Source organism: Lagopus leucura, unplaced genomic scaffold (assembly GCF_019238085.1).
Source record: "Lagopus leucura isolate 7727_CA_CO unplaced genomic scaffold, USGS_WTPT01 Super-Scaffold_73, whole genome shotgun sequence".
Classification (NCBI taxonomy): Eukaryota; Metazoa; Chordata; class Aves; order Galliformes; family Phasianidae; genus Lagopus; species Lagopus leucura.
In genome coordinates, this window is record NW_024962252.1 from 98,639,163 (window position 1) to 98,656,807 (window position 17,645).

A 17,645-nucleotide genomic window follows, 5' to 3' on the forward strand; every position below is an offset into this window, starting at 1 on the left:
CGCGCCCCCGCCCCCTGCCGGCCGCAGCCCCGCGCGCGCCCCCGCCCAACGGCCGCGCCGAAAGAAGGCCGCGGCGAGGATGGAGGGAGACGGGAAGGGAGCGGCGAGGGGGCCGCACGCCCGAGGAACGTCCCCGCAGCTCGCCCTCCCGCCCGCCGCACCTTCTCCTTCTTCAGCTTGTAGGGCATGGTGAGCGCCGGGCCCCAGCCGCTCTGCTCCCGCTCCCGCCGCCGCCTGCGCCCGGGCCCGGCCGCAGCGCGCCGCTCCCATTGGGCCAGCCCAGCACGTCTGCCTAGCAACAGCCTGCGCTGCGCCGCGCCGACGCAGAGCGGCGGATTTTTGTGATTGGTGAAGCGGCCCGTCTGTCGCGGGGTGCGAGGGGTGACCCGAACCGGGGGAAAAGCCGGGAGTCTTTGCACCCTTCCCCCGTGGGTACGTGTTCCCAGGATCCCCTCCGGCCTTCTCTAAGCAACGCAGCCCCAGCTGTCTTAGCCTATGAGGGATGCTCCAGTCCCTTCATCATCTTCGTGCCTCTGGCTGGGCTCCTTCCAGTGTGTCCACGTTTCTCCTGCACTGCGTCGCCAAGAACAGGACCGAGTGGCCTTGCCTGTGCTAAGCAGAGAAGAAGCATCACCTCCTTCCACCAGCTGGCATCACTCCTCCCCAGAGGCTGTGGGGTTGTTCTGTGCATGAGTACAGCCTGGTATCTACCAGTCCTTTCTCTGCCAACCTGCTTTCCAGGACTTCCAGGGGCAGGACTTTGCACTTCCCTTGCTGAGCAGGAGCTTTATCTTCACCCATTTCTCAGACCTGTCCTGTTGCCTCTGAATAACTGCACAACCCTCTGAGGTACCAGCCCAGCTCCCTCAGCCTTTCTTCATAGGATCTGCCCTCGGTGAAGCCATGCTGGCTGTCTCAGATCACTTCATCTTGCAGGTGCCTTAACATCTCTTCTAGGAGGATCTGTTCCATGATCTTCCCAGGCACAGAGATGAGGCTCACTGACCTATAGTTCCCTGGGTCCTCCTTTCTCCTTTTCTTGAAAGTAGGAGTGATGTTTCCCTTTTTCCAGTCACTAGAGATTTGCCTGACAGCCACAAAGAGCAGAAATGCCCCTGGGCACATCCCTATCGACTGTCCTCCAGCTGGACTTTGTGCACCTAAGCACTCCGAGGCTCTACTCCATACCTCATTGATATCTCAATGGTGATGTTACCACAGTGTTCAAGCTCTATTCACGTCAAGAGAACAGACATTAGTTGCTCTCCTTTAACCCATCAAACCAGCCATCTAATCGCAGGAGGTTTCAGACAGATTCAGCAGCAGTTCCCCTCCATAAATCCATGCTACTACTGATCGCCTTCTTATTATGCTCCATGCGTTTTGTGTCTTTCCAGTTTGCTTCAGTGTTCTTCAGCCTGACGCTCTTCTCCCCAGAGACGACTTTTCCATTTCTTCTGGTCTCAGAGGCCTGCTATTCCTGAAATCTGCGAAGGTCAGAAATTTTCACTGTGCTTGCTGACCCGGTGCAAAACGTTCCTTCAGCCTGTTTCAGTGCCACGTGGGACTGCTGCCATCTACAGGCGAGAGCTGCACAAAGCAGACAGCCTGTTTCCGATGCTGCTGCACTGCTTACAAGCGCTCTGTGACCTGTGGACGACAGACTTTTGTCACTCCCTACGGCAGGCTTCAGCTCCACACCAGGCTTGAAATTCCGGAGATAAATTCACCGTAATCTGTAGCAATTGGAAGAGGGTTCGTTGAAAACCAAGAAGTGCAAAAATGTGTGTGAATGACACCCTTGCACCTTGCGGTGCTCTCCTGCTAGCTAATCTCTTGCTGCTGAGCAGCATATCATGACTGGCTCCAGTAGAACACACAAAGAGCTTGGCAGTCCTCAGCAGCTCTTGAAGGATGTGCATTTTGTTCTGCATGATTTAAACACGTGAAACATACCCTCTACTACTGATGGAACAAGTCTGAGCACCTGGAGATACCTGTCCTGTTAAAGAAGTAGCCAAGCCACTTTTACAGCCACTGGCTATTGGACACCTCAAAAATCAGTGCCATAGAGTATGAGATATTTGCAGAAGCAAACAAATGTGCCATTGCAGAGCAAGATTTGATTTTTGCTGCAGTAAGAGGGTAAGGTCAAGAAAGTTGAGAAAGTTTTGAGGTGCTTGATGACCTGTTTGCTGGTGCAAGAGATGAAAAAGCTCCAGTTCTCTTCAGCAAAGTCTGTAATATTCATTGCTCTGGGTTCAAAAAGGTGCAGATTTTACCTACAGCCTGCTTTGAGTGAGTACTGTGGATTTGTTAGCAGGAAACTTGCACTGTGTCCTTGGCCCTGCTCTATCTCCCAGACTGAGCACATCTGTTCAGTAGGTGACCCGCAGATGTCTGCTTCAAAGCTGCCACTTTGTATTACAGTTTCTCAGAACCACAGGATCCACAAGGGTCCTGGAGTGTCAGTACCTATGGGAATTGGGAGACAAGCTTAAGCTTGGGCACTTAGGTGATCTCAGTGTAGCTCTAGCTGTGCAAGCTCTGAGTTGTGTTGTTGCCTCCTCCTGAAAAGAAAGAAAAAAAAAGAAAGTTAAAAAAAAAAGAGTTACAATAGGCACCTCTTTCTGTAATGGGTCACATTATGAACGTTTGTTGTACCTCTGTGGGCAGGCATATTCTGGGCTCACAGGGCACACTCTCTGATGGAGCATGATCCATTAGTGGGGAGTGAAACGAGACTGCTTCACCAGGGGCACTAGGACTAGCAGGAAAGATGGTCAGCATGGAGGAAACTGGAGAGAAACCTTAGGAACATCTTCAAATACACAGCTTGAGGAGCTGCCCAGCAGGCAGGTAAATACAAATGCTTCCCAGATTATGTATTTCTCAATTTACAACTCCCAGACCTCAATTTGGAGTGGAACAAAGAAAACTCTTAGCTATTCCGTGCTTTGGTAGGAACCCCTGTGATCATACTGAGCTTGGCTGTTGCAAGTGGTAGTTCCATCACCTGGCCAGCAGACGGTCTGCAAGAGCTGGACTGGATGTACTTGGATTTTCTGTTGTGTGAATTCTGCAGAACTGTTCCATGCCCTTAGAAACGCATACTACGCTGTAAAGAAAGGATCTAAATGTGACCCAGGACCAACATATGTCTTTATCACAATGCTCCTTTTTGTTGGAACAAATAACAATACATCTGGGCAGAAGATTTTAGTCTTCTCTAAACCTAAGCACTAGCTCATTTTTTATTTTTTTTCAAACTCATCAGTTAAACAAACCTAGCTGGGCACAAGGAGAAAAATGTCCTTGAGCCTATAACATACAGCAACATCTCCTGCATTTTGCCAGAGATATAACACCAAAAAAGGTCATTTTTACAGGCTTGACAGCAAGGCTATCGTAAAGATGACAATGAACTTTAGGAGTGTTCATTCAACTATCTCCAAAACTGGGGAAAAATGTTCCCAGAAGGGCAGCTGTGCCCTGCAGGACTGGTTCGGAGTGCCTGAACAGAATTTCCTGATGACGGCTGGTAGTGCCATAATTCCTAGCTCTGTCACAGAGGAGCAGTTTGAGGAATAGAACACTATGGCCTCAAAGCAGGCCTCTCTGGATTTTCAGAGGTTCTCTACCTCCTTTGTAGGGTGTACAGTCTCCCTCTGCTCTGCTCTGAGTCTCCTCTCCTTGGCTTTTTCCCTCACTTGTCACCTCCTCCTCAAAGGTAGCTCTGCCCCTGCTTTTTCTGATCACTCAGTTGCTTTGAATACTCTGCGCTTTCGAGAGATTTAACTTCCAGTGGTTTCCTCACCAGTAATTTCTTCTGGCCTTTTTGTGTTACTTCAGTGTCTCCTTCTTTGGGTTCTGTCCTTTGTGGACGCTTGCTAGAGTGTCATCCACATTTCTCATCCCCTCATTTTGTAATGTTACTCAGGATCTGCGTTAGTTGATGTTCTTTGCTTTCTATCCTCTTCATCTCCAGGCCAAGGCAGGTGTATTCAAGAACATGGTAGGAAGGAGACTGGAATCAGTAAAGTTAGCAGGTGGTCTCCTTATCTCCTGGCCTGTTTCACACCTCTTCAAGACCCTTCCAGACATATCCTATGGAAGTGACCTTGCTCAGAGGGATAGTTTCTGCTACAGCTTTACCATAATCTTCATTTATGCCTTGGGCTAAGAAATATCGAATTATTTCTCAGCTTTTTTTCTGACTGGATTTTCCTGTTCTTCCTGTATATTCTCTCTGTAGAACTACATGGAGCTACTGGTTGCTAAGAAGTCCTGTGAAAGCATGTTCCCTGGGCTGTTTAGCACTGTTTAGATGAATTGTCTGGTGACTGCAAATGGCAGAATTTCACCTTAGTTCGTCTACAACAGCAGCAGAAGTACATCCCTTGCCTTAACACATTCCCAGCAAACCCACCAGAATTCAACCATAATATCTGGGGTTCGTCTGGGATTAGGGATGGATGCTGCCACATTATTTTTTTGAGTGGGCAACGTTCTGATGCAGCACTCACCTCTTACAGTAGGTAAGAAGGGTAAGTACAGATCCCAAATAGGAGAGTCTCTCTTATGCACCATAGATCATGCACTAGCAGTACAGAGGACTACACATCCAATAAATATATAAATAGTGACAAAAATAAATGATGTGGTGATTTCTAAATCTTAAAAATCTCTAAAAGGTCACAAATGTTAGTAGAAGCTTCCATTGACATGGCAAAGCAGACATCAGCACATTAGCATGTAATTTCTGCAAGCTAACCCTTATGCTGAGATAGCTGATGCTTGTCTGATGGCAACGACTTCCTCCTCACCGGCGCACTGTTTTTGCTTTTGGGATGAATTCGTAATGCCCTATTTACCTGGAATCTCAGTGTATGTTCCAGGTACGGCTCAGTTTGCACGATGACAGAAGAAACGGCCACTAAATAGCTGTGGTCACTTGTCTGAAGAGCTCTGCTTTCCAGGAATTCCTCCACTCCTTCCCTCTAGGAGAGCACACGGACACCCTGTCAGCCCGACCCAATGTTTACTATTGGAAGACGAGATACATAAGAGTGCCTGCTTTCTGCTGCTCATTGCTATCACACAGATACTTTTATTTATTAATATTATTGGTGACAGTAGAATAGACGGTTTATTTATTCCCAGCGGGCCGCCGCCGGCCCGCCCACACGCCGCGGCAGCGCCTCGGGCCGCCAACAAAATGGCGGCGCAGCGCTCTCTGCCCTCAGTAAAGATGGCGGCGCGGCGCTCTCTGCCTGCTGTAAAGATGGCGGCGCCGCGCGGAGTGGGCGGCGGCCATCCGAGGTGCGAGTGTCCTTTGTCCCCAGCCCGCTCCGGAGGCGGAGATTGGCGGGGGCGGGGCTGGGACCAGCGCGAGCGCGGTGCTGGGCGAGCGGCGGCCGTGCGCGGAGCCGCTGCTGTCGTCCTCGACGTCCCGGTCCGCCGCCGCCGCTCCCCCGCCCGCCATGAGGAAGCGCAACGAGTCGGTCACGGTGGAGCATGAGCGCGCCGCCGCCGCCGCGCCCGCGCCTCTCGACAAGGGCTGCAGCCTGAGGCACAGCCTGCGCCTGCCCGCCGCCGACACGGGCATGAAGCGACCGCTCGGCAGGTGAGCGCTGTTCTCGGCTGGGGTCGCGAGCGTGTGCCGGCGGGTGCCGGGATCGGGGCTCGGCCGGCTGCCGCGCGAGAGCCGCGGCCGTTCTCTGTCTGCCGCCTCGGCATTTGTAGTGCTTTCTGCGTGTTGATGCTGTTACGCCGGGAGAGCGGTTGCATTCCTCTTAAAAGCAATGGATCTGTAATGGGAGAAGATGCGTTTAGCCTAGGGCCGTCTTCACATCTTGTACGAAGACGGACGGATGCTTCGGAAGGGCAGCGGAAAAGGGCAGAGCCCCGAGCTACTGCCGCTGTGCAGCCGGCGTTAGCCATGGTCACGTTGCTGAAGTGTGAAGAGTATTTCATGGCCGTGCAGTTCGGGAGGCTGGAGCCAAATCGCTGTGCTGCAGGAACGCGGCAGCCTGTGGGAGCCTAAAGGCAGGCGAGGCTCTGGAAAATGAGCCCGAGTGGCTCTTTCTGTGGTGAACTCCCTGAGGATCTTTCTGTTCTCTTAGACAAAACCAACATTAGAAAGGAAAATTTTCCTGCTGATGACATGGATTTTTTTTTGTCATGAGTGGTGGCAGAACCCATAAAGTGCTGTTGCTAATCTCTGTGGGTGATGGTGTTTGTTTTCGTGCCCCACAGGTAAAACTTTGGAATGCTGTCAGCGCTCGGTTCGTGTTCACACAAGCTTTAGTAATTGCAGATGGCACTGGGTTGGCTTCTCCGTTCTGATGGTGTGCAGTAGCTCAGACTGTGTGCGTGCTCAGCTTCTGTGACTACTTGATTTCGCTGTAGGAGATTACCCCTACTTTCAGAAGTTACCAAGTGATAGCTTGCTGACTCTTCCAGTTTTAAAGCCCTTCTTTGCTGAAGCAGAGGTGCTACCTGAGCAGAGCCTCAGGCTGCTGGCTGTCTCTGGTGGGCAGAGATGTGGTAGAATGAGCACTGCTCCTAGATCTATGGCACAGGGAAGGCCAAGCTGAACGCATGCTCTGCTTGTGGCAAGTTTTCTTGTACTTATTCCTCCTTTTGCACTTTTCAAAACAGTCAGTGGGCAAATTTTCCCTGCTTTTCTCCAAGTTGAGCCTTTGAAACTGTTTCAGAAGCCCCTGGGGTCCTGCATGCATTTTAAGCTTGTTAATTGTCTTGGTTGAATCATGTATTCCATACAGCAGCGTCTCACAAACTTGATGTTGTTGGAAAGCTTTATCTGCTTGGAGCTCACTTTCCCTCAACAGCAATATAAACAGACGAAATCCTATGGACCATCCTGTGCAGTATTGCAGAAATGACGCTTGTTTGCAGCCAAATCAGAGCATTAAAAGAAACAATCACTTGCTTATGTCCTTCTGCTGCCTTTTCTTGGCTGCTGTACCAGTGCAGGTTGTCATATACTTCAAGTGAACCTTCTTTGACTGCTTCACCCTTCAGCCAGTGGTTTGCAAGCAGGATATTTGGGTCTGCTAATATCCTCCATTTATGTTTTCTGCAGGATAACAACTGCACTGAAGTGTGAATCTGAGCCTGCAGGAATGGGAGGTCCAGGCAGAAGGGAGTCTGATGCACAGAGATAACGGTGTTGTCCAAGGCAGCTATCTTAAGGCAGGTCAGACAGCTGCCCCATGTTCTTCAGCAGATTGCAGAGTGTGTAAGGAGGAACATAAGAGGAAGCAACATACATAATGAACCTCTGCTGGCAGGGTATCCTGGCCATGGCCAGTTATGTAGCCAGCAAACTTCTGTACTTGATTCCTCCCATTTTGATGTGCAGAGTTGTGCTGTTGTTGCAGCGTACTGCTCAATATAAGGTTGTTACCCCTTATAGCTCCTTATACCATGGGTATTTGGTTGTGTTGTTCTTTGTTAGCGTGTTTCATCACTTTTGCTTCCTAGCTCACAGAAACTGTAAGGATGTGAAGCTGCATTGCAAGGATGCTGGGGAGGTGCAGTTGGTATGGTGTCTGTGTATAATCAAAGAATATTAGGATGTTATAATCACAAAATAAACAACAGAGTTAAGCAAAGTAGACTATGATAATAAAAGATAATAAATAGAAGACTTACCCCTATCCTGGGCTCACCCACAAAACATCAGAAGAGCACCTTCCCCACTGGCAGCCAGCTCTTAAATAGGTCTAGGAGGGGTTCAGCCAGGCTCCACCCTTCCAGCAGCACGGGTGAATTGCCTTCAGCTGTGCTCCTCTGGCTGACTCATGACTCTCCTCAGGTGATCAATCAGAGGTTCAGGCAGGCGACTCAGCAGTTCCCATACACTCTGTGACTGGGGATTAGTGCTGCAACTAGTTATTCCCAGCAACGTGCTCATTGATGCAATAGTTAAAATGTGCCAAAGTTAAAATTGGCACTTGTGGTGGCTGTGGGTTCCGTGTCCAGGGCAACTAGGGCTGCTTGCATTTCACGCTGCTGCTAAGAAACTCACTCTGTATATGGTTTTCCGTCTTTGATAGTGACACAAACTGCTGGTTGGAAAAGCAAAGCAGCTCCATAGCAGCCTGACGCATCCGTGTGGTTCTACAGCCCAGGGCTGACCACATGGCAGCTCCTGTGGCTGTGGAGCATTGGGACTGCAGAGACAGCAGTTTGTGATGGCAGTGCTGACCTGGGCTGCAGAGCACTAGCAGGGCTTGTGGGTGCCCTTCCCCAGCAGGACTCTTTCTCTTCACGTCCAGTGCCTCAGCAAAGGCTAAATAGCACCGTAAATGTAAACAATGCTTATTCTTCCAGCAGTATTTTTGAGTTTTAATAGCATTGCACATGTCCCTCTGTTGTGGTTCAGACCCATCATCATGCTGTACTCATTCATCCCAGAGCTGAAGTTGATTCTGAAGTGATGGCGTTTGAGCTCCTCTGTCACAAAAAGTACATATGTGCAAATACAGCTGATGGCGATGGATCTCTGATAAACCAAAGATGTATGTGAGTGCATACTGTCTGTAGTCAGTGTGGCTTACAGATGTCAAGAAATGCATGTCTTCCTGTTTTGCTCCCACATGTAGTGATAATATTAAGTATGGTGATTATCTAAGAACTTTACCAGGGGCTGCTTTGACAATATGAGAACAATTTTTTTATTTTTTTAATTTTTTTAAGAAGGGATTGAGACATTTTGCCTGAAACTATTAAATGTGAGATTGCAGTGCTAAACAAGCAGCATACAAAGTGCTTGGATTGCCTGATATGTGTGTCTTGTGTGGATGACCATTCCTGTAATGTTTGTGTTGTGACTTTCTACCTGACAGCTTGAATTACCTGCTGGTTGGTTATTAAGGTAGAACTGTGTTTTGAGTATAGCAATCTTAGCAGATGTGTGTTTGAAGAGTGACTGTAAGGCTGTTACTGTACCTCAGTTTTGTGATTGCTGGCTGTGATGTTTCGAGGAAACGCATTTGAGCAGCCTTAGTTACAGAAGACCATGATGTGAGAACAGGGAGAATAAAGGAAGTCAGGTGAGTTTAATACTGGCTTTGATCTGAAAGCAAGTTCTCCTATCTCATTTCTATTGAACCCTGATCCTGGAGGCGAACGGTCGCAGGAATATTACCCTTCTCTCCTGTGGCTTAGTCCTTATCTGTGCCTCTTTAATCCCGATCAATAGCCAGACTCTAGACCTGAAATGTTAATTTTGCCATTCTGTGGTCTCGTTTGCTGGTGAAGCTTAGTTGATTCTCTGTGCTGTGAAGCAGTGACAAGCTGCAGACTCTGTGAATGGGAGCTCTGTACCTGATGTTTTGTTGTGCTGCGTCTCTGGAGAACTGCTGCCCTGCTGACCCTTCGCTCATCTCAGCTACCTCCACTCTTAGCAGCCCCTGCTCCTGTCTCTTACTTTTACTGGAGCAGTGAGTGTGCTCATGCATGCTGAATGCAATGTGTAGTGACCCTTCGTGCCACACAGCTCCAGTAGCTGACGTTCTCTGTGCCTCCCTGTGTCTCTTTGGATTTAAGCAGCAGCATCTTTCCTCTTGACAGAAGACTTGGCCATGTCTGTCTTTCAGATCAGTTGTTGGTGAGCAGAGTGCACGAAGGACTGGTGACAGTTTCCAGTCTCTTGCTGTGCTTTTTTCCATGTTAAGTACAGGTTGAACCACGGTTTCTCATTTGGCTGTAAAAACAACCTGCTCTGTGGTTTTCTATTAATTTTATTAATAATTTTACTGCAATTCCTCTTTGAAGAGGAAGCACGGTAGTATTTTGCTTGGATCTGTCAAAAATGGCATTGTGTAACTATTTCCACACATCTGTCTGCCTGTCCCATGACTGGCAACTCAGTGGCTGTGGCTAAAACTGTTTTCTCCAGTTCCCCATGTTTCAAAGAACTCTGCCCAAGCACACTTGCTTTGGGCTCAGCGGGAATTTTTCTCTGGTGTTATAACTGAGTTTCGTGTTGGTCTCCTTGCACTCTATTTGACTGCAGTGCCATTATTGTGGCATCCTATGGACCCTTGAGTTCAGTTGTTCTTCTTTGGCTTATGTCTAAATTATTAACCGTGGCTGCTGTTAGTTCCTTTGGGACTGCTATATCATAGGGCGAGCTGTCAGTCAGTGTGATGCTGTGCTGCAGGGTGACCAGCTGAGCTTCATCATCAGCACAAGTCCTGGACTCCCATTGTGAGCTTTTCTCTCTGTATGTCCCTTTTTCCTCCTGTACCCTCCTGTCTATTTCCAGCCCGTTCTTACACAGAGGATCAATGGCCTACTTACGATGAGCTTGTTTCTGAAGATGATTTGCTTTCTTGCTATAAATGGTATGTAGTTGCCCAGCCAGGAACCTAGTTCTCTGCAAATGCATTCCCAGGTCATCACAGCAAGTCCATAGATTTTTCTGCAGGATGTGGGAATGCATTTCTTTTTGTTGGAAACAACACTGTGGTGTTTTAATGAAAATTAATGATGGTGACATCATATCCTCTCCAGAATCTGCTGCTCTGAGTGAGAGACCTGGTGATATCCTCTTAGGAGGCTGCAAATAATTTATCTTACCTTTACTGGCCTGAAGGCAGATCAAATTATTTTGGCATTCACATCAGGGTGTGAAATTGGTAAACATGCTTCTATTGCAATTCCCCTATGGATCCCTGCGTTTTGGAAACTCAGTGTGTAGCTGCTGTAAAGGTGACATTGGTGGTGGTACAGTCGTGGATGGCTTCTGATATCCAGAGTGAGTGAGTGTAAGCAAGGAAGGTTCACTAAGGCTGTAATGTGAGAGCACTATGTTAATGTGGCCGTGACTGAATCAGTACCACGAGAAGATGAAAAGACAGTACTTGGATGTTTTAAAAGGGTAACAGGAGATCTAGGAGACTTTCAAGTCATTAGCCTGAGGTGGTGCCTGTGCAATTCTAATGGTAAGAGTTAACTTGCAATTCAATAAAAGAAGATTTAACAGCTAAACATTCTAATGAAAGTAGGTTTATCCTTTGGAAGGCAGGGTATAAATGTGGCAAGTTTATCAAGATTGCATCTTCATTGGTGGAAGTGGTAGAATTGTTTCTCCAAAGCTCTTGATGTTGTGCTTTGGTTTGTCTGTTCTAAGGGTTTGCATTGCAAACAGAGGATGTATCAGATATATCGCAAACCAGCTCAGTAGGCAGCAAAACACGTAGGAAGTTTTCTTGGGATTGATCCTTGGGCTGCAGGGTGTGTAATTCTGTCCATCAGCCACAGCAGCGAGGAGGCAATTATTGCTGGAAGAACTGGGAGGATGAGGTAGGGAGCAGGGCAAGTCAGCAGCCCAGGGCAGCTGGCAAAGTAGCTGAACCTTCTCAGGAGACAGGTTAAAGGTAGCTGACCCCAGGGCAGCATGGCTGAGAGGGGAGCAGGGCCCGATGCGATGCTGTAGCCCAGAATTGCTCTGTGTGGCCACTTCCACTGGTCGCTTGTGTACCAGCATGCTGTCTGTGCTGCCCAGCTTCTCTGCCTTGCTTCTCACCTTGCTGGCATGCTTCTCTTTCCCACTGCACTAACAGCATGGCAGTGAACTTCAGAAGTCTGCTTCTTGCTCGATGAAGGCAATTAAACCTGTGAGCAGAGTTTTCTATTTTTAGCCTGTGTGCTTTGATCATTTAAACTATGATCATTGAGCTGAGCTGAGCTAGCAGGAAGGGTGTCTGTGTTTACTATTCAAATGGAGCTGTTTGCTTAATCCAGATTTATTTCAACACTATAACTCTTACTGAGTGCTGGAGCACTAAAAAAAATGTTGGACAAGCAATAGAACTTGTAAAAAAATAAACAATTGAAAGTATTTGAGATAAGTCCCACAGCTGCCCTCACATTGTTCAAAGCAATCTTTCCAATCACCGAAGGACAATTGCAGAAACCAAAAGAAGAGTCTGGAGTAAATAAAAACCAGCCTTCAGTTTTCTTCTGATTCAAGCAAATATCTGAAACAACACCTTCTGACGTATAGAATTGCATGGCTGCAAACTTCCCCTGACAGAGTGGCCACTTCCACTTATTTTGGTAAGTAATCGCCATATCTGAATGTTTGCTGAATGGCGTGAGGCACAGATAACAGAATATCCAGCTCCTCTTTTAACATCACTTAAGCCCAGAGGTGTTCCCTCGTGTCTTTGGCTGTCTGCCTTCTGTTGTGTGAAGTGTGCGATAGCAGCTGCTGCTCCTTCTCTGGTCAGTGGGGCTGAGTGTGAGCTTCACCTTTCACTGTGGTGCATTGCTCCTCCATCAGAACAGCAAGCACGGAGGCTGGCTCAGTCTGCAGCTGTTGCTCTGCAGTATCTGCTCTATTCTGAGCATGTTTGGAGTACTGAAATCAAATTTGTAGCAGCTGAAACTCAGTGCTTCTCGCCAAAGGGATCGTTGTTGAATGATACTTAAAACGAGGTTGTTTGGAGTGTCATCTCTTGTTACAGGTGGTGGGCAGAATGAAGAACTCGGTGCGGATAAAAACTGCTTGGAAGACAACTTTTCAGTATGCAGACTCAGAACAGAGAACAGCAAGTACATTTACCCCGTCTAGAGGTTGATTTGCCTTCCCCTGGGGTGACTTCTCTGAGACAGAGAAGCCTCTGCAGATGAGGGTGATGCAACTGGATCTTGAGTCAGGGCTTCAAGGGCTTCCTCCTGTAAAAGAAAGCATCCACAACGTGCTCAAGTCGCTTAAGTGGATTAAGTAGATCCCCACAAAGTGAAGCCTAGCTCTGATTTTTCCCTTAGCAGTAGTTCTAACTTGCTTGTTGTAAAGTTTTGATTGGTTTCCAAGCAGCTTTAGGAAGCAGAGGCAAAGCTGACAATGTCAGTTTTGTGCTGCTGAATGAAAAAACTGCAAACTGGACACAGTCATTGGAAATACTCTCTTCTTTATTCCTCTGCAAATCCAGCAGAAATGCAGTGAATAACCTTTTCTTTCTATTTCTGATAGCTTTGTGCTGTCCCTAAAGCATTCTTTTCCCCCTTTTGACTACCAGAGCAGGGACCACGTATGCTTTAAGCTTGTGGCTGATGATGTACAGTGCTGCAAAACATTCAGTTCCCACTCACTTAAGTAGAAATGCCAACAGCTGCTTTCTGCTTTCCTTGTTTCACGGTGTGGCTCTTCAGAACTTCAGCAAAGGCTCTGGTTTCAGTTGTCAGCTTCATTTTTCAAGCTTTGTCGTTCTGGAGTTGCTTCCTCCACAAGCTGACACCTGCAGCAAAAATACCTGACTGAAGCACAGATAAAAGCAGGAATGAATTAATATTCCTGGCTCTGTGCAAAATAACCTGCTGTTCAAGGTAGGTCAGGGGCTGACGGCAACTCTGTATCTCTTCTTGCATCTGTTCTTTAATCACGGCTGTCACCTCATGTTCACGAAGCGTTCTTCCTTTTCTAAGCAGGTCAGGTAGAGAGGGTGCTGAGTCTACCAGCTAAATGTAACAGGATCAGCTGATGGCCAGCATATGTAATGTTTTGGCATTGGTTAATGCTCTTGTTTGCTTGCATGCCTCTAACAGGGAACTGCTGGTTCATTGTAATCCAAATGTTTTGCTAGTGATGTGTTCTGCATCTAAAAGGTGGCAGCATGGCTGCTAATACAAAAGCATTCTTTCCTTCAGGCTTCCAGGTCATCAGATCTCTGCCAGCAAAAGCAGAGCTGCCTCAGGTGGACAAATGTAAGATGGCCATCTTCATGCTTTCAGAAGGGAAAGGTCTACTGCTGTAGACAGATGAGGCTGCTTGCATGCTATAAAAGAGAGCCAGAGCCACAGAGCCTACCAGGAGTGATAATTTTCAGGCTGTGTGGCTGGTGGCTGTTTTCCAAAACCACTGTATGAAGATCTCACGTTCATGAGGGCGTGCAGCTTGGAAGAATGGACCTGTTCAAACGTGAATATCCCTAGGAACAAAGTCAGAACTTATGGATTCTTGCTGTTGCTGCGAGCTTTGCACACATGCTGCTCTGGCAGATTTACAATGCATTAACAAGCATAAGTGGTGGTAGGGGAGCTGGCTTGGCTGCACTGTGTGCTTTTTCAAAGAAGATATGCATTCAACAGCCAAGTGGCTTTATGTTAAAGAGCAGTTAGGTACCTGGTGGAGTTTTATGGATCTGAATTGATTTTGCTTTTGAACTTTGCTTCTTGGCCCTTTGTTTTTGCACACCGATATTCCTCTTCCTCATGGAGAATATGAGAGAGAAAAGTACTGCTTCAGGGGAATCCCACTCAACTGGTCTAAGGCTCTTGTTTTGCACTCCCAGTGCTGTTTAAGCCTTCTCTTGTTTGTGCTGTTTTTCCCTCTTACATTTACACACAGCCTTGTGTTCCCCAGCACATGGACTAGCAAGAGGCTTGTGCCTTTAATACACAACAGCTGTTAGCTGTGAAATGAGTAGAAAACTTAAGCATTCAGTAAATGCTGTCGAGGGAGTGTACTTACACTGCAGATAATATCTCAGTGCCAAGCTCAAATAAATCTAGCGTGGGTGACTTTGGATTTGATGAGTATCAGCAGCATTGCTGGAGAGCTGTGGAGAAAGCATGGTTTATCCTGGAATGATTTATCCCATGGTGCAAACAAAGCTGCTGTTGCACCAGATGTATTCAGAGCAAGTAAACAACCTTAAAACCCAGTCCCCAGGCCTGCTTTTCTGTCCCAACACCCAGTGGTTTGATTGCCTAGGGTGTAATTACTCATTGTTTGCTACATACTCAAGTAACAGTAGCATCTACTCCTTTCTTCTTGAAACACAGCTTCCAGGTGAATGTTGTCACACACAACACCAGTGCTAATAGCATTTTACTGAATACTGAAAAGCAACAGAGCTGCTGCTGCAGGTCATTGTATCAAGGTCATTACCTGAATTGTGAACCGAGACGTGGCTATTAAGGTCTCAATACCTGCAACTTGCCCCTTCCAATTGCAAACCCAGCTCTGGGAGATGCTGTTGGAAATATCCAAGTAATTTTTGTCTTAACTTTCATTGGGCTGCATTTTTGGCTCTGCCAGGCATCTCTGATGCCTGCAATCCTGTGTGTACCCCATTTAGGATTTACGTAACTTCTGGGAGTACAACATTGCTTTTCCCAGTTTGTGGGAAGCCAGACTTAAAATTTTCAGTCCATTGGTCTTGCTTGACAAGTAGCTCCAATTTTCTCTACTGAATTTAATCTCTACATTCAACTATTGTAACATGTCATGCCCAAATAATGGTTTTGGAGAACCTGGCATGTACAAGAATTTATATATTCCTACTTGTTCTCCTAGCATGTATTTAATTGGCCCGAAAAAACGTAATCTTCTCTTGCCAGTAGCTCCTACAACTATTACAAAAATCATCTACAGGTAATAATTCTTGATGTAGCGCAGATAAGAGGCACCTGTATCAGAAAATAAACCTCTTCACCCTACTTCCCCAGCTGCTTTTGGTCCTGGCAGGGTGGAACTCTGCCTGAGTCCTTCCAGGCTCCCCTTACCTCTTCTTCTAGGTAAGGGACATCCCTGTTACACCTTGCTCAACTTCACCTTCCTCAGCTTGTTTTTCCCAAACCCTTTTCAAACTCACCCCCTCCCCAGGCTTCCAGTGCTCACACTGAGATATCAGGTTTCCCCAGCTCTCTGCAAATAACAGCTATTCTCACTTCCAACGTCCCATGCCATTCCTATTCACAACTAATACACCCTTCACATTACAGCGGGAGGCTCTGGCCCCCACTTCTTTCTCCCACTCCAAGTTGTTCTTACAAGCTGCAGTAGGGGGGGTGTGCAGGGATGTGTTCTTGTGCTGGCCCAACTCTAATATCCCAAACTCACTGTTTTCCTTCACCTTTTTGTTTGTTTGTTTTTCCACAATTCCACTATTTGTACCCTGTATAATCAAAGAATAGTAGGATGTTATAATCACAAAATAAACAAGAGAGTTAGGCAAAGCAGACTATGGTAACAAAGGAGAGTAAGTAGAAGGCTTACCCCTATCCTGGGCTCACCCACAAAACACCAGCAGAGCCCATCTCCAGCAGAGCTCCTTCCCCCCTGGCAGCCAGCTCTTCAATAGGTCTAGGAGGGATGCAGCCAGGCTCCCCCCCTTCCGGCAGCACGGGTGAATTGCCTTCAGCTGTGCTCCTCTGGCTGACTCATGGCTCTCCTCAGGTGATCAATCAGAGGTTGAGGCCATGGCTCAGCAGTTCCCATACATCCCCTCAACTGCAATTCCACATACCGTTAGCAATTGCATTTCCACATACCATTAAAAGTTGCATTTCCACATAATTTCCACATACCGTTAAGACAGTTTCTCCCAGTGCCTTCAAAACCCACAAATCAAACAATACAATTCCTCAGTTTCCACAGACACCCAGCACTTGGTCTCATAATTAAGGTACTCAATTATAAAACTGGTCCCATTACTCCATTTACGTTCCTGGTTTCTTATTCAATATTCCCCTGGCTCACCAGCAATGTTTCTCCAGTGAGCCAAAATACAACCCAGGGGGTCTTCTCATATCACTTTAGACACCCCTTGTTCCATAACAGCCTCGTACACAACATAACATAACATAACACTTTCATGACATAAACATTTAACAATCACAGAGACAGTGACAGTAATCAGTACAATTTATCCTCAGGATCCTTCCTCTCTCTGCCTCCCTCCAGAGCCCAACCTTCCCCCTGTATTCATGTCCCACACTTGCGTAGCTGCCAATCTCCTTCTCCAATAAACAACATATCAATGATAAACATCATTTCCATCCATGAGTGCAAATTAGGCCCTAGAAATTGATCTAATTGTTCTGCTACACTTATAGGATCCTCAGTTAAGGAATTCTTTTTGTTTCAAGAAGACAACTCCTAGCTTCTAGTGAAAACAGTGGCATTACCATACCCTATTTCCCTTTGACCTAAGAAGACTGCCCTAAGAGGATAAAGTGAAGTGTTAGTAAGGTTAGCATTAGAGAAAGGAAAACTCTCCAGGTCCCATTCGCATTACTCCAACTCCCTCAGTCATCGAGAGTCATCCTCTCTTCTGGACCTGCACAGATCAGCAGCACCCACTCTCCTCCTCTGCAGAGGTCACTGCCACCTGCACTGCTTTAGAAATTGAAGGGGGGGGGGAAGTTACCTAAGGGATCCATTTATGATCTTTCTGGTTCTCTTTCCTATTTCCTTTGAACTTTGACTCCTTGCAAGGAACATTTCTTTACTTCTTGCACCCATTAAGCGACCTAAGCCAATTCTGTTTCAGAAAAAGGAGTCTTGCTGTTTACATAGAAATACAAAGTCTGATAGGCCCAATTTTCATCAGACTACTATTTAGGTCCAAATAATGATTTTCCCTGTAGAGGCTCTCTACTGTATACAGTATTTAAACATCTTTTCCCTGTTCTTTTCCCTAGTTTCGCGATTGCAATGGCGGCGTCCTGCAAGCAGGAGCGCGCCTATGGACACAACATGACAGCCTTTAGACCCTGTTTTCTCCCCCTTGCCTCCCCCCTCCCCTGTTTCCCCAATGGCTGCGTACTCCAAGTTCACGATCTTATCAGAAAGTTGACATTTGATATTTACTTGTTAA

General features: G+C 47.1%; 2 protein-coding genes across 2 annotated transcripts in view; one reads left to right on the plus strand and one right to left on the minus strand.

Moving 5' to 3' along the window:
• The window catches only part of SRF (serum response factor), a 187,545-nt gene extending 187,357 nt beyond the window's left edge, over nt 1-188 (minus strand). Inside the window, exon 1 of the mRNA XM_042875259.1 lies at nt 162-188. Coding sequence (XP_042731193.1) covers nt 162-188 — 27 coding nt within the window. The remainder of the gene's footprint in view (nt 1-161) is intronic.
• A 5,280-nt stretch (nt 189-5,468) lies between these two features.
• The window catches only part of ABHD12 (abhydrolase domain containing 12, lysophospholipase), a 32,395-nt gene continuing 20,218 nt past the window's right edge, over nt 5,469-17,645 (plus strand). Inside the window, exon 1 of the mRNA XM_042862262.1 lies at nt 5,469-5,626. Coding sequence (XP_042718196.1) covers nt 5,484-5,626 — 143 coding nt within the window. The 5' untranslated portion in view covers nt 5,469-5,483. The remainder of the gene's footprint in view (nt 5,627-17,645) is intronic.